General features: G+C 41.5%; 1 protein-coding gene across 5 annotated transcripts in view; it reads right to left on the bottom strand.

The window, feature by feature from the left end:
* The window catches only part of LOC128685096 (uncharacterized), a 937,077-nt gene that overhangs the window by 593,276 nt on the left and 325,824 nt on the right, over positions 1 to 17,977 (bottom strand). For all 5 annotated transcript variants that reach the window (XM_053771603.2, XM_053771605.2, XM_053771602.2 and 2 more), the window contains one exon: positions 13,098 to 13,320. In XM_053771603.2, coding sequence (XP_053627578.2) covers positions 13,098 to 13,320 — 223 coding nt within the window. The remainder of the gene's footprint in view (positions 1 to 13,097; positions 13,321 to 17,977) is intronic.

The following is a 17,977-nucleotide window of genomic DNA, read 5'->3' as shown; positions in this document are numbered from 1 at the left end:
GTGTTTTGAGGTTATTCAAAGGTGTTTTGAGTGTGTTCAAATGATTATGAGAGTGTTTTGAATGTGTTCAAAGGTGTTTTGAAGGTGTTCAAAGGTGTTTTGAAGGTGTTGAAGGGTGTTTTGAGTGTGTTCAAGGGTGTTTGAAGGTGTTGAAGGGTGTTTTGATTGAATTCAGCGGTGTTTTAGTAGTAATCAGTGGTGTAATTGGGAGTACTCAAATGGTGTTTTTGGAAGTGTTTCAGTGTTGATTGGAAATGTTCAAAGGTGTTTTTGAAAAGTGTTCAAGAGTGTTTTGAAGGTGTTCAAGGGTGTTTGAAGGTGTTGAAGGGTGTTTTGATTGAATTCAGCGGTGTTTTAGTAGTAATCAGTGGTGTAATTGGGAGTACTCAAATAGTGTTTTGGAAATGTTCATGGGTGTTGTGGGATGTGGGTGTTGTGGGTGTTGTTGTCGAACTAGAGATACCGAAAAAAAAATGTTATAAGTGGGTTGTTGTTGGGACTTTTTCTGATGTAGTGTGTCCCCTTATTAACTTTAATGAACTAAAAGGGTTAAAACGAGAAAAAAATGGGGGGTGTGGGTGTTGTGACTTTCTGATGAAATTAGATAAAACGAGAAAAAATTGTGGGTGTTGTGGGTTGTGGGTGTTGTGGGATGTGGGTGTTGATCTTAGTTTATGGTGATTTTGGTGGTGTTTTGAGTGTATTCAGTGGTGTTTTAGTATTCAGTGGTGTATTTGGGAGTACTCAAATGGTGTTTTTGGAAGTGTTTCAGTGTTGTTTGGAAATGTTCAAAGGTGTTCAAAGGTGTTTTGAGTGTGTTCAAATGTTGTTTTTTTGAAGGTGTTCAAAGGTGTTCAAAGGTGTTTTGAAGGTGTTGAAGGGTGTTTTGATTGAATTCAGCGGTGTTTTAGTAGTATTCAGTGGTGTAATTGGGAGTACTCAAATTGTGTTTTTTTGGAAGTGTTTCAGTGTTGATTGGAAATGTTCAAAGGTGTTTTTGAAGGTGTCAAAGGTGTTTTGAAGGTGTTCAAAGGTGTTTTGAAGGTGTTGAAGGGTGTTTTGATTGAATTCAGCGGTGTTTTAGTAGTATTTAGTGGTGTAATTGGGAGTACTCAAATTGTGTTTTTTGGAAGTGTTTCAGTGTTGATTGGAAATGTTCAAAGGTGATTTTGAAGGTGTTCAAGAGTGTTTTGAAGGTGTTCAAGGGTGTTTGAAGGTGTTGAAGGGTGTTTTGATTGAATTCAGTGGTGTTTTAGTAGTAATCAGTGGTGTAATTGGGAGTACTCAAATAGTGTTTTGGAAATGTTCGTGGGTGTTGTGGGATGTGGGTGTTGTTGTCGAACTAGAGATACCGAAAAAAGATGTTATAAGTGGGTTGTTGTTGGGACTTTTTCTGATGAAATTAGCTAAAACGAGAAAAAATTGTGGGTTGTGGATGTTGTTGTTGTGACTTTCTGATGTACTGTGTCCCCTTATTAACTTTAATGAACTAAAAGGGTTAAAACGAGAAAAATTGTGGGTGTTGTGGGGTGTGTGTGTGCGTGTGTGTTAGGTGTCATAGAGTTTTTTTTTTGTGAAAATCTTGGTTACAGTGATGACATTAGTTAAAACGAGTAAAATTTGTTGGTAATTGATGAGGGTAGTGTAGTCGAATTAGAGTTACCGAAAAAAGATGATATAAGTGGGTTGTGATGAAATTAGTTTAAAACGATATTCAAAGGTGTTTTGAAGGTGTTCAAGGGTGTTTATGTGAGTATTCAAATGATTATGAGAGTACTTTGGGGGTGTTCAAAGTAAAGTGTTTGAGTTAGTTTTTGTGACTTTTTTCTGATGTATTGTGTCCCCTTAATAACTTTAATGAACTAAAAGGGTAAAAACGAGAAAATGCCTAGTCTGGAGACTGAGGGGATGAGTTGTAATTTAATGAAATGTGTAAGTGCAGATAAATTAGAGATGTCAAATCTTATTTGGGAGTACTCAAATAGTGTTTTGGAAATGTTCAAAGGTGTTCAAAGGTGTTTTGAGTGTGTTGAAGGGTGTTTTGAAGGTGTTCAAGGGTGTTTATGTGAGTATTCAAAAGGTGTTTTTTGAAGGTGTACAAATGATTATGAGAGTACTTATGAAGGTGTTCTGGGAGTATTCAGAGGTGATTTGGGGGTGTTCGAATGATGTTTTTGGAGTATTTCAGTGTTGTTTGGAAATGTATAAAGGTATTTTTGTGAGTATTCAAATGATTTATGAGAGTGTTTTTGAAGATGTTCAAAGTAAAAGTGCGTATTTTAACTTCGTAATATGTAAAATTGTGAGTAGTGAATTTAACGAAAGTGGATGTAAGCGATGTGGTGACTTTCTGATGTACTGTGTCCCCTTATTAACTTTAATGAACAAAAAGGGTTAAAACGAGAAAAATTGGAGTTATGAGTGAAAATTGTGAGGTGTTGGTTGGAGTGTGAGGGTTTGGGAGGGTGGGGGGGAGGTTACTTCGTGGGGAGTGACCTGAGATGAAATAGTTAAAAATGTCTAGACTTGTGTTGTAAAGAAATTGTGGGTATTAACGAAAAAATGCGCCTTTCTGATGTCCCATTATTAACTAAAAGGGTAGACAAGATTCAGCCTGTGCGTGTGGGGGTCATCGCGTGACGTCACTGACCGTCGAGTAAACACAGGTGGGGTGACGTCACTGACCGCCGAGTAAACACCCTTCTTAGGTCATTTGACTTGTTTAGACCTGTAGTAAGCATGCCCCCATAGGAGGAGTCTATTTTGAATGCTTACCCCCAGAGGGGGGAATCCAAAAACCTTGATCCAAGGAGATGGAGTCTTGGTATTATCGAGAAATTTTGGGGTGGGAGTGAAAGTGAGAGGGGTAATCCAAAAATTTGATCCAAGGAGATGGAGACTTTGATTTCGAGAAATTTTGGGGTGGGGGTGAAAGTGGGAGGGGGATCCGAGGAGATCATAAGAATTTCGAAACCCCCATAGGGGGGGAATCCAAAACTTGTATTATCGAGAAAAATTTGAGGTGGGAGGTGGGTGAAAGTGGGGGGAGGGGGAACCTCAAAAATTTGATCCGAGGAGATCATAAGAATTTCGAAACCCCCATAGGGGGGGGGGATCCAAAAACTTGGTAATATTGAGAAATTGTTTGGGGATGGGGTGTGAAAGGAGGGGTATCCAAAAAGAATTGATCTGAGGAATGGAGAAACTTGGTAATTTCGAGAAATTTTGGGGTGTGGGTGAAAGTGGGAGGGGGGATCCGAGGAGATCATAAGAATTTCGAAACCCCCATAGGGGGGAATCCAAAACTTGTATTATCGAGAAATTTTTGGGATTGGGGGGTGAAAGTGGGAGGGGGAACCTTAAAAATTTGATCTGAGGAGATGGAGACTTTCGAAACCCCCATAGGGGGGAATCCAAAAACTTGGTAATATCGAGAAATTTTGGGATGGGGGTGAAAGTGAGAGGGGGAACCTTAAAAACTTGATCTGAGGAGATGGAGAGCACAAGAAAATGAAATTCAAAAAAAATTCGAAAAAAATCGGAAAAAAAAATCGAGGCGCGGGGGCGATCCGGACGACGCTGCAGAAGGCACAGCAGAAGGCGCGGGCGGGGCTCGCGAAGGGCGCGGGCGGGCGCGCGGGCGGGGGTCGCGAAGGGCGCGGGCGGGCGCGCGGGCGCGACGGCGGGGGTCGCGAAGGGGGGGGGGGGGGGTCGTGGGAGGGGGGTACTGGTTGGGGGGTCAAGGGTGAGGTAGTCTCGAGGGCGAGGTCATGGTCAAAACCGGAAGTAACACCTAGGTGTGAAAAGGTGACCCTCCAGCTGCTGGTCCTAGACCGGAAGTGATCGATCAGACTGCTATCCCCCCCACCCGGCATGCACATCAACGTTAGCAACAAAGCCCAGTGGAGAAGGAACTGACTTCAGGAACTCAACGAGTTTCCTCGTCAAGACAGCCAGGGATGTGTTGGTGTTTCCTCTTATGTATTACTATTATTATAATAAAACAGAAGCGCTAAATCCACTAGGGTCATACTGTACTGCTCCCCTTATAAATGAAGGGAGCTTATTACAGTCTTGGGCCCCTCACACTTACTGAGTTCTCTCTCAGTGTACTCATAGCGCCTCTGGTTTTCACCTGATGTATCTTGCACCGTCTGCCAAGCTTCTTGTGTTTATGAGGCTTGCCACAAGTACCCACTGAGCTGGTGACCACGAGGCAAAAACAAAGCCACCGCCGTCCTCGCCAGATTCAACACTCACGAAGCCTGGGTTACGACAGGATGTGGCCAGCGGCAGCAGTGGCATGCTTGCACCTCCTATGAAACTCTAATTAGGTGAGAAAGTTTTCCAGTGTAACAATGTTTAAGTTCTTGCTCGAGTTCCCTTACTAAAAGTTCATGTAAATAACTCAAGTTTACTTTATTCCTATTGTACCTCTTTATTATAAGTGATTTTCACGTAGTTGAGTTACTTACTTGTTGCAATTTTTAAGGTTATAATCATGAGTGTTTTCTACTGTATCTTACAGCTAAGCTCTAATAATATATTGCACGAACCACAATGAAAGTAATAATTTTCTCTGACATTCTTGGGTTATCCTGATGGGCAAGTTATACATTTCTTACTACGTAAGACATTTATATTAAGTAAGTATATTTAGGTGCAGGTACACATGAGTACAATTATCATCCACAGTGTAAATTACCTAGGATCACCCAAAAAGTCAGACACAGTGACTTATTTCTACTGGGGATCTAGCTTATTTACATGGAGAATCCAATAAAATCAATTTGACTCATTTCCAATAGTCTAGGTTAAATCTGCATGATGTATTATTTACGTGAGCCCTTATTACTTGTGTACCCGCAAGACTATGCTATAACAGCAAACTAAAAACCTACATATGACGGCAAGTGAAGATAAATATATTATAGTTTATGTTGCAATACGGCACTACCACAGAAAACGGACTTCTTAATGTTATCAAAGAAAACGTATGCAGACACCTCATGCGGGAGACTCTTAAATTACTAGTAATTTGGACCATGTTGAGTCATGTAATGTTGAACTTCCGGGATAAAACATGTAGAAGGTTGCAAAAACCGTACACTCTAAGCTTCTAATACAACGAACGAACGAATGAACGAGAGAGAGAGAGAGAGAGAGAGAGAGAGAGAGAGAGAGAGAGAGAGAGAGAGAGAGAGAGAGAGAGAGGAAAGAGAGAGAGAGGAGAGAGAGAGAGAGGAGAGAGAGAGAGAGAGGAAAGAGAGAGAGAGAGGAAAGAGAGAGGAAAGAGAGAGAGAGGAAAGAGAGAGAGAGGAAAGAGAGAGAGAGGAAAGAGAGAGAGAGGAAAGAGAGAGAGAGGAAAGAGAGAGAGAGGAAAGAGAGAGAGAGGAAAGAGAGAGAGAGAGGAAAGAGAGAGAGAGAGGAAAGAGAGAGAGAGAGGAAAGAGAGAGAGAGGAAAGAAAGAGAAAAATAAGAAAAAGAAAAATAGACAAATAGAGAGAGGGAGATGCAAGAAACGCACTACTTGAGGAATAAAACACCGTTTCAGTAAGAAATTTTCAATCTTATTTTGATCACTGTTGTTACAAAATAGAGCAGCATTAGTCACGGCCCGGTGAGCCAGCCAGGGGTAACAGGTCTTTGTCTAAATGACCAAAAGCTTCACTGAGAGGACAGTTATGTGACTAACACTCGCTGATGAGCGAGACATGTGTTCAACACTAGGTGTCTTGACTGAAGCGGCGTTTCGCCTGCCTTGTAGTCGTCATCTGTACGTCGCCTACTGTCTCCAGGACTGTCATTCCACCTTGCACACATCCCTGCCTCCATTTGACGAGGCCTGTAGCGCCTGCACTCATTCACCTCAATATTAATCTGATGAGGCCTATAGCGCCTGAAATCACAGCTACATTCATCTGATAAGGTATGCAACGCCTGCATTCGTTTGGTGAGGCGTGCAGCGCCTGCATGTTTCAAGTTTCACTGCTGCAACTGTGGGATCTACGATGCACTTCATACACGTGAAGAATAAACATACAATACGGTACCTGTAATAATTCATAACGCACAAATTCAGTGGCTGGAATCATTCACATATAACCCACAATACTGTTGCTGTAACAATTCACACATAACAATTCACAACCCACAATACCGTGGTTAGAACACTTCATAACCCACAATACAGTTGCTGGAACAATTCATAACCCACAATACCGTGGCTGGAACACTTCATAACCCACAATACAGTTGCTGGAACAATTCATAACCCACAATACCGTGGCTGGAATAATTCATAACCCAAAATACCGTGATTGGAACAATTCATACCCCCAATACCGTGGCTGGAACAATTCATAACCCACAATACCGTGGCTGGAATAATTCATAACCCAAAATACCGTGGTTGGAACAATTCATACCCCCAATACCGTGGCTGGAACAATTCATAACCCACAATACCGTGGCTGGAATAATTCATAACCCAAAATACCGTGGTTGGAACAATTCATACCCCCAACACCGTGGCTGGAACAATTCATAACCCACAATACCGGGGCTGGAACAATTCATAACCCACAAAAACGTGGCTGGAACAATTCACAACCCACAAAAACGTGGCTGGAACAATTCACAACCCACAAAACCGTGGCTGGAACAATTCACAACCCACAATACCGTGGCTGGAGCAATTCATAACCCACAATGCCGTGGCTGGAACAATTCATAACCCACAATACCGTGGCTGGAACAATTCACAACCCACAATACCGTGGGTGAAACAATTCATAACCCACAATACCGTGGCTGGAACAATTCATAACCCACAATACCGTGGCTGGAACAATTCACAACCCACAATACCGTGGGTGGAACAATTCATAATCCACAATACCGTGGGTGAAACAATTCATAACCCACAATACCGTGGCTGGAACAATTCATAACCCACAATACCGTGGCTGGAATAATTCACAACCCACAATACCGTGGGTGGAACAATTCATAACCCACAATACCGTGGGTGGAACAATTCATAACCCACAATACCGTGGCTGGAATAATTCACAACCCACAATACCGTGGCTGGAACAATTCATAACCCACAATACCGTGGCTGGAACAATTCATAACCCGCAATACCGTGGCTGGAACAATTCATAACCCACAATACCGTGGGTGAAACAATTCATAACCCACAATATCGTGGCTGGAACAATTCATAACCCACAATACCGTGGCTGGAACAATTCACAACCCACAATACCGTGGGTGGAACAATTCATAACCCACAATACCGTGGCTGGAACAATTCACCACCCACAATACCGTTGCTGGAACACTTCATAACCCACAATACCGTGGCTGGAATAATTCATAACCCACAATACCGTGGTTGGAACAATTCATACCCCAATACCGTGGCTGGAACAATTCATAATCCACAATACCGTGGTTGGAACAATTCATAACCCACAATACAGTAGCTGTAACAATTCACACATAACAATTCACAACCCACAATACCGTGGTTAGAACACTTCATAACCCACAATACAGTTGCTGGAACAATTCATAACCCACAATACCGTGGCTGGAACAATTCACAACCCACAATACCGTGGCTGGAATAATTCATAACCCACAATACCGTGGTTGGAACAATTCATACCCCAATACCGTGGCTGGAACAATTCATAACCCACAATACCGTGGCTGGAACAATTCATAACCCACAATACCGTGGCTGGAACAATTCATAACCCACAATACCGTGGCTGGAACACTTCATAACCCACAATACCGTGGCTGGAATAATTCATAACCACAATACCGTGGTTGGAACAATTCATACCCCCAATACCGTGGCTGGAACAATTCATGACCCACAATAACGTGGCTGGAACAATTCATAACCCACAATACAGTGGCTGGAACAATTCACAACCCACAATACCGTGGCTGGAACAATTCATAACCCACAATGCCGTGGCTGGAACAATTCATAACTCACAATACCGTGGCTGGAACAATTCATAACCCACAATACCGTGGGTGAAACAATTCATAACCCATAATACCGGGGCTGGAACAATTCATAACCCACAATACCGTGGCTGGAACAATTCACAACCCACAATACCGTGGCTGGAACAATTCATAATCCACAATACCGTGGTTGGAACAATTCATAACCCACAATACCGTGGCTGGAACAATTCATAACCCACAATACCGTGGCTGGAACAATTCACAACCCACAATACCGTGGGTGGAACAATTCATAACCCACAATACCGTGGTTGGAATAATTCATAACCCACAATACCGTGGCTGGAACAATTCATAACCCACAATACCGTGGCTGGAACAATTCATAACCCACAATACAGTGGCTGGAACAATTCACAGCCCACAATGCCGTGGGTGGAACAATTCATAACCCACAATACAGTGGCTGGAACAATTCACAACCCACAATACCGTGGCTGGAACAATTCATAACCCACAATACCGTGGGTGAAACAATTCATAACCCACAATATCGTGGCTGGAACAATTCATAACCCACAATACCGTGGCTGGAACAATTCACAACCCACAATACCGTGGGTGAAACAATTCATAACCCACAATATCGTGGCTGGAACAATTCATAACCCACAATACCGTGGCTGGAACAATTCACAACCCACAATACCGTGGCTGGAACAATTCATAACCCACAATACCGTGGCTGGAACAATTCATAACCCACAATACCGTGGCTGGAACAATTCATAACCCACAATACCGTGGCTGGAACAATTCATAACCCACAATACCGTGGCTGGTACAATTCACAACCCACAATACCGTGGCTGGAACAATTCATAACCCACAATACCGTGGCTGGAACAATTCACAACTGCCCAACAATATGGTCAGGAAAGCTAAGACTAAATTTCGGTCAGTCATGGACTGACACTAGGCCTATAATGCCTAGTCATAAGAGGCTCTCTTTGCACTGCAACCCATTATTGTAAATACATAATCTCAATGTACTCTTTGCAAAGAAATGAATAAATTTGAATTTAGAGGTAACCTGCTGTCTCCCACTAGTATATAGTTACCATCATTGTATCTATAAATTTCAGGGTCGTCCAACTTCTTCGACACCATTGGCTACTTTACCACTAAACTTGTAAGTCAAGGGCCACAAATTAAATTATATATATATATATATATATATATATATATATATATATATATATATATATATATATATATATATATATATATATATATATATATATATATATATATATATATACTAAGATTACAAAAAAATATTATATGATATTTTAGTGATATAAAGGTTGTAGGTCGGGTCTGCAGGTCAAGAAGCAAACAAGATTTTTTTAAAGGCTCTGAATTTATACGTAAATAATGCTACTCATATTCTTACCTACTAATGAGATGTCTGGGGTCGAGGCGTTTCTTTCATCGATTCCGATGTTGGTAGTGGCAAGTCGAAGACACGCGTCCAGTGTTTCATTTCCCATCTAATTTCTGGTTTTAGATTTGACTTCTTTCATAGTAGAAAACGTACATTCACATACATATGTATTACCGAACACAAAGTGCAGCTTTATTTCAGAGTCTCTCAGCTTGAGGAATCTATCCTTACAGACCAATTTCCAGAAACTCGCCTAATTTTCATTTTTCTTCGCAAGTAACAAAGGGCCAGACTGCAGTTCACACAGTTCAAGCTGAATTTCTGGTAACTGTGTCTCCACATTAACTTCCATGTGGTTTCAGTTTTTCTTGAAAAGTCTGACTCGATATCATCTACCATGAGTTCACGATAAAAAGTAAAGTGTGCAAAATCAATCTTTTCTTAAATACACAATGAACAGGTGAAGCTTCTTGCGTAAAGGACACGTCATTACTATATACTAATCATGGTCATAGAGTCACACTCTCAGTCTACTGTCACGTTGTCATTCAAGTAATCTAGTATTGTTTCATATACATAGCCTTACCGTCGCTGATACTTTAATGTTTTTTTACAGAACAAAATTAAATCAATATAATATGAGTGCTCACGGGCCACAAAAAAAAAAAAAATCAACCCGTGGGCCCGCCGTAATTGGACCACCCGTGGCAAGTTCGTGGATACAGAATCTATAGCCATGTAATTGTCTCTGTGGTTTACCTGTGTGTCAGCATAGTTGCTGATCCCCCTTATATGTGTTGTATAGCGTATCATAGTACCATCCATGTGCTTTATATAGAAGATCCCTTTTAGGCCGAGTGACTGTTTGTGTGACGTCACGGGATGCGCATGTGGACGTTCGTACCCCTGCCTCCCTCTCAGTCGGTGTGTAGACATAGGTAGGACAAGATTGCGGCTAGTGCCATCCTAGTTGACAGTAATTCGTGCAATGTAAGAAGTTATTTCTCGAGTAACTTTCACATGTTGTTAACGTTTGTAAGTGTAGTTTCTTCATAGTTGATACCTCGTGTCACTGTGTGTGACCCAGATTGAATATCAGTATTGTTGACCGTGTTCATTTCCTTTCCCTGTGCTTGCAGTGAGAGATAGTAGATTCGTTCTCCCTTGCTCATATTGCGTGTTATAACGTTATTTTTTCAACCGGGGAGAGTCATCCACTCCACCGAGTTTGTTCATTCCTCCAGTAAGAAAGAGCCGATCCCTTGTGTTCTGGTGATTCGATTCCTGCTCCAGGAAGATCTTATTCTTACTGTGAAGCCACCACCACCCATCAGTGACTTTGTAATGAGCCAAGAATTACTGTATCGAACAGCCGAATTGGGTACTCCAAGTAGAAGAGTGTACCAGTTAGTAATTCCACAGTCACTAGTGAACGTAGCTCTACAGCTAGTTCATGATGCACCAGGTGTTGCACACCCTGGTATGGATCGTTCTGTGAAACAAGCCAGAATGAAGTACTTTTGGCCATGTATGGCAACTGACATCTCAGAGTATGTTAAGAAATGTAGTGTTTGTATGCAACATAAAGGAAATGTCAATGGTCCTAATCCAATCCAAGTGTACCCAACCACTAGCGAACCGTGGGAAAGAGTTGCCCTTGATTTGTTAACCAATTTTAAATGTTCCCTCCAAGGCAACAAACATCTGTGTGTTATGGTAGACCATTTCACCAGATATTGTGAGTTAGTTCCTATTGCAGATAAGACTGCAGAGACAGTAGCTAAAGCGTTTAAAGAACGCATTATCTGCAGGCATACCACACCTAAGTCCCTAGTAACAGATAATGGAGGTGAATTCTGTAATGAGATTCTTGAAAATTTGTGTACTTTGTACAAGATCTCTAAATCCACCATTGTTCCTCATCATCCTGCCAGCAATGGGTTAGCTGAACGAACCAATAAGAAAGTACTTGATGTCCTGAGAGCCACTATCAACCCCAATAGTGAAACTTGGGATGAAGTTATACCAGATGTCCAATGTGCCATAAATTCTGCTTACAATGCTTCCATAGGTGATACTCCACATTATGCATTGTATGGTGTAGACAAGTGTTTACCCTATGAGTTGTTATATTCCACTCCGAAACCTAATTACAACCCTGATGATTTCGTAGCAACTCGTACCAGCTTAGCTCAAAGTGTTTTTAGAAGAATCCGTGAAACACTTCATAAATCAACAGCAGAATTTACTAGAGTAACTAATAGCCGTGCTAAGCCATCAAAAGTTAAAGTAGGTTCAAGAGTAATGCTGACAAATTTCAACAAAACATCCGAAATGCCTAAGCTCGATCAAAAGTTTGTCGGACCTTATCGAGTTGTAGAACATATCTCTGGCAATAAGTATAAGGTTAAAGACATTAGTACTGGTAAGTATAAAGAATCGCATTTAGATCATATGAAATTAGTATGTGATGTTGATGATATTGCTATCCAGACTAATGTGACAGATGCTTTGAAAACCCTCTTGACTCTGTACCCTCCACCTCAAATACTCAGTCAGATAATCAACCTGAATGTCGTTACTCCCTGCGTACTCGACAAGCAATGAGAAACCCACAAGTATCTTTTGTAGATACTCGTTCAGATCTCCCTCAGTTAAGGCATATGTTAGCCATTGCAGAGGAATTCGATCCTCCCAGAGATGATAACCATTCTGCATATGTAAACCTCACCCTCGCAGAATTGGGTTTAAATGTACATAGTCTGTATAACTAGATGTCCGAGATGAAGGAAATTGTCAACTGTTTGTTATTAACCGATCAGTTTTTTTCAGAATTTTTTTTTTCATGTTCACGTTCCCTTCGTATCCTGAGAATTTGACAGTAATGATCTGAGTGCGCACCAGATGTCTTTGCTGTTAATTTCACCTTGTATATATACATTTATTTCCTCAGAATCCGTAGAGTGCATGAATACAGAACGATCGATCAATTCCATCCATATTGTACAATGAATTGTTCTTATAAGTCGTAATGCATTACTTTAAAAGTGATTACGCTAACACCCATTACGTAAAACTCATTATGTTAACATCCATTATGATACCATCCATTAGTTCTAAGTTATATATGTCTTTGTTATTGTATAGAATCAGCCCAGAACCACCTGCCTGTTCAGCCTATAGTATAGTAGTGTATGTCGAGACGACATACGTAACATGACCGAGCTGTCAGCATAGTTGCTGATCCCCCTTATATGTGTTATATAGCGTATCATAGTACCATCCATGTGATTTATATAGAAGATCCCTTTTAGGCCGAGTGACTGTGTGACGTCACGGGATGCGCATGTGGACGTTCGTACCTCTGCCTCCCTCTCAGTCGGTGTGTAGACATAGGCAGGACAAGGCAGGCTGGGCTCCATCTCCCATTACCACAGTCTGACAATATAGCGTTACCATCCAACAAGTGTGTCTACCTTCAACCCTCAAATCTCCTTTAAGAACCCCTACGACATGTGGATGCCTTTGGGATTCATCGCCTCTGTGGCCCATCCCCACACCAGGCCTCCCTATGGACTGCCTTATCAACCACGAGACAAACCGACTTCAATTCTCGTTGAAATCGGTCACTAACACTCAGAAGTGGACTCACCTTGAGAAGAGTGGAAGAGGTAGTCGTCCCTGAGTGACCTGGTCTCGCCGAAGCTGAGGTTGTCGTCGTCGTGGAGGATGGAGTATGGATCCTCGTCGTTCTCCTCCTCCTCCTCCACCAGCGTGGGTGGAGGAGTCAGCTCGTACCCCCAGCGTCTCCTGAACGCACGAGCACCTCCGTCAAGACGCATGCGAGGCAGGTCGTAGAAGAGGGAGTCCCCGATCTGAGGGAGAGACAGACGAAGCTGGTCATCAAGTGAACACGAAAATGACTAGTAACAGGAAAACAAAAAAATTAACGAGAAAAACAATAAAAATCAGCATTAGCAAGAAACAATGTAAACACCAAATGAGTTAAAAACACACGATATATATATGTGTGTGTGCGTGTGTGTTTTTTTTTTGTTTAGAATTCGCAGAACAGGCGAAATGTTCACAAACACTAATCTTTGGTCGAAGGAGACTCGAACCTACGAAAATTGGGACAAGGTACGCAGTGCTTTAACTACCGTACCACACTGGACCAATACCTTGGCGTCCAGCTAACGCTAGACGTTTTGATCCAAGGCAGCCAGCATTCAGGTAGGTGGTGTTAGTTAACTATTTCATCTCATCCCCTGCATGCATCGACCGACTTGGGATTTTTACAATCTCCGGTCGAAGGAGACCCGAACCCACGAACCCTGGGACAAAGCACGCAACAAATATATATATATATATATATATATATATATATATATATATATATATATATATATGTGTGTGTGTGTGTGTGTGTGTGTGTGTGTGTGTGTGTGTGTGTGTGTGTGTGTGTGTGTGTGTGTGTGTGTGTGTGTGTGTGTATGTAAAGGGTGAGAGAGGGCTGGCCGGGGTCAATAATATCACAAGACACAGGTACGGTCAACATATCCACTTTTAAACACCTATAACATCATATACTGAAAGTCCGAAAAGAAGAGATCGAGACAGATTTTTTCCCCCTTTATTAAAGGAAGTAAGTTAGTGGACACAGCCTTCCATCCTTTGTGGGCGGAGCATCAAGACAATTGCTGTGAGTGGCCGAGAGAGAGATGGAAAAAGTTTCTGAACCAGCCTATGGCGCTTTTTTCACACACACACACACACACACACACACACACACACACACACACACACACACACACACACACTTCAGGTGGGAGTAACGTTTGTTGTTGCTAATGTATCTGATATAAAAAAATCTTTTTGGCTGGAGTCTTGGTGTAATGGCCGGGGCGGGGCATGAGGCAACCGCTGGTGCGTGCTGTATATACGTATAAGATGTTACCTACTATAGTGCATATATACCCGTTTATACCATGGCTGTCCATGTCAGTCATAGTGTCAACGGCCGCCAGGTCAGTGAGTACGACCAAACGACCATACTGGTTATATTGAGTAATCTAAATGAGAAATGTATTCAAAACGTGCTTCACCAAGTTTATGTCAGAGATTATTATAATCAAAAAGAAGCGCTAAGCCACAAGGGCTATACAGCTTATGTCAGAGAAGTTAAGATGCTGGTAATCTGCTGTATACCTACAGTCATCATCTCACCAGCAGAGTGATCACCTCACTTCACTCATTCAACAATAATGGGATTATTTTTTTTTTAATTTTTGTACAAGCACTAGAGGTAAAACTATTACAACCACCTGTGCTCAAGAATTCTTAACACGTTGTTACCGAAGATAACGTGTGTCCACAGTCCTTTTACGATTCATATTTTTTTTTTTTGCCACAACGAAAAACAAACATGACATGCAGTTTTCTGCGTATGAGTTTTCCTACAGCTTCACAGCTGTCTAATTCATGCAGCCACAACATGTGCACCACTAGTGGCACGTAACACATGTTATCAACACTCCTCTTCATCCCATGTATGGGCCCACACATCCTGTGTGACTCTCCCGCTGGTCTGTCACTTGTTCTAGCGCGGACTGTCTTAAATTAACGACAGCTGGGAACCACAAGCCTTCATGAAGCCTTCATTGGATTTTGCCGCCGAAGCTGTCAGTTTACTGTGTACCCCATATCCATCCTGTGGACAGTAATGGCTAGTTTACTGTGTACCTCATATCTATCCTGTGGACAGTAATGGCAAGTTTACTGTGTACCTCATATCTATCCTGTGGACAGTAATGGCAAGTTTACTGTGTACCTCATATCTATCCTGTGGACAGTAATGGCAAGTTTACTGTGTACCCCATATCCATCCTGTAGACAGTAATGGCAAGTTTACTGCGTACCTCATATCTATCCTGTGGACAGTAATGGCAAGTTTACTGTGTACCCCATATCCATCCTGTGGACAGTAATGGCAAGTTTACTGTGTACCTCATATCTATCCTGTGGACAGTAATGGCAAGTTTACTGTGTACCCCATATCCATCCTGTAGACAGTAATGGCAAGTTTACTGTGTACCTCATATCTATCCTGTGGACAGTAATGGCAAGTTTACTGTGTACCTCATATCCATCCTGTAGACGGTAATGGCTAGTTTACTGTGTACCTCATATCTATCCTGTAGACAGTAATGGCTAGTTTACTGTGTACCTCATATCCATCCTGTAGACGGTAATGGCTAGTTTACTGTGTACCTCATATCCATCCTGTAGACGGTAATGGCTAGTTTACTGTGTACCTCATATCCATCCTGTAGACGGTAATGGCTAGTTTACTGTGTACCTCATATCTATCCTGTAGACAGTAATGGCTAGTTTACTGTGTACCTCATATCCATCCTGTAGACGGTAATGGCTAGTTTACTGTGTACCTCATATCCATCCTGTAGACGGTAATGGCTAGTTTACTGTGTACCTCATATCCATCCTGTAGACGGTAATGGCTAGTTTACTGTGTACCTCATATCCATCCTGTAGACAGTAATGGCTAGTTTACTGTGTACCCCATATCCATCCTGTAGACGGTAATGGCTAGTTTACTGTGTACCTCATATCCATCCTGTAGACAGTAATGGCTAGTTTACTGTGTACCTCATATCCATCCTGTAGACGGTAATGGCTAGTTTACTGTGTACCTCATATCCATCCTGTAGACGGTAATGGCTAGTTTACTGTGTACCTCATATCTATCCTGTAGACAGTAATGGCTAGTTTACTGTGTACCTCATATCCATCCTGTAGACGGTAATGGCTAGTTTACTGTGTACCTCATATCCATCCTGTAGACGGTAATGGCTAGTTTACTGTGTACCTCATATCCATCCTGTAGACGGTAATGGGTAGTTTACTGTGTACCTCATATCCATCCTGTAGACAGTAATGGCTAGTTTACTGTGTACCCCATATCCATCCTGTAGACGGTAATGGCTAGTTTACTGTGTACCTCATATCCATCCTGTAGACAGTAATGGCTAGTTTACTGTGTACCTCATATCCATCCTGTAGACGGTAATGGCTAGTTTACTGTGTACCTCATATCCATCCTGTAGACGGTAATGGCTAGTTTACTGTGTACCTCATATCCATCCTGTAGACGGTAATGGCTAGTTTACTGTGTACCTCATATCCATCCTGTAGACAGTAATGGCTAGTTTACTGTGTACCTCATATCCATCCTGTAGACGGTAATGGCTAGTTTACTGTGTACCTCATATCTATCCTGTAGACAGTAATGGCTAGTTTACTGTGTACCTCATATCCATCCTGTAGACAGTAATGGCTACTTTACTGTGTACCTCATATCCATCCTGTAGACGGTAATGGCTAGTTTACTGTGTACCTCATATCCATCCTGTAGACGGTAGCGCAAGAGCATATAGATACACAGAAGGTCTAAGAACTAAGCCCCAAAAGAATTTACAGGAGTATATCTGGATTTATATCTACAGTTGACTTATCTGTTGCAAGCAAATTTTGGAAATTTGCTTAATATACCTGGTATCTTATTTTCATTAACATGATATCTTTACATTTCACATAGGTTATTATACTATCTCTATATTTTTCAATAAGTAAACAGTCAAGACCAAAAAGGCAGAATACCGTGACTGGAACAATACACAAATAACCCGCACATAGGAGCGAGAAGCTGACCACGACGTTTCGGTCTGACTTGGACCATTTACAAAGTCACAGTGTGGGATATTTGTGTATATAGACTAGAAAGCACACAGTGTTCAAGATAGTGACAATAGGGTTGGCCACATACTTTGCATTAGGTTTGATCATTATCTGTGTGTCTGCCAAATTGCCAGAAGCACTTGTAACCAAGCCTAAGTCTGGCTACTACAACATCTGTCAATGTTCACATAAACGTACTTATCTACTTTCACGTTATCATACTGGGTTATAGAACAACCTATGCTGTTATCTGTATTCCTACAACATTCAGTTTCATTATTTACTTCTCTCCTAATATTATTGATAATGCTAGACACAGTCATATCAAAGTTATATTCTACATTTTCCTTCAAGGTACTTTTTTGGCTAACGTATCAACTTTATCATAAAAGAGTAATGCGATGTGTGATAGAATCTATAACAATTGTACATTAATTCCTTTTTTCTGAATGTTTAGTGTCTATGTTAGAGTAATTATGTGAGTCAAGAGCCTTCAATGATGACATAGAATTAGTAATAATCATAAATAGCAAAAAAAGGCACAATACCGTGACTGGAACGATACACAAATAACCCGTGACTTTGTAAATGGTCCAAGTCGGACCGAAACGTCGTCGTAAGCTTCTCTCTTTTATGTGAGGGTTATTTGTGTATAGTAATAATCATAGATTCAAGCTCAGAGTTACAAATTAACTTTAGTGCCATTACGATGACAAACAATTCATTTCGCTGTATAGACTCTCAGTTGTTAATTCTTGCGCCTAACTCAACATAGTT

Source organism: Cherax quadricarinatus, chromosome 5, assembly GCF_038502225.1.
Source record: "Cherax quadricarinatus isolate ZL_2023a chromosome 5, ASM3850222v1, whole genome shotgun sequence".
NCBI classification, from domain to species: domain Eukaryota; kingdom Metazoa; phylum Arthropoda; class Malacostraca; order Decapoda; family Parastacidae; genus Cherax; species Cherax quadricarinatus.
This window is presented reverse-complemented; position numbering and strand designations above follow the sequence as displayed.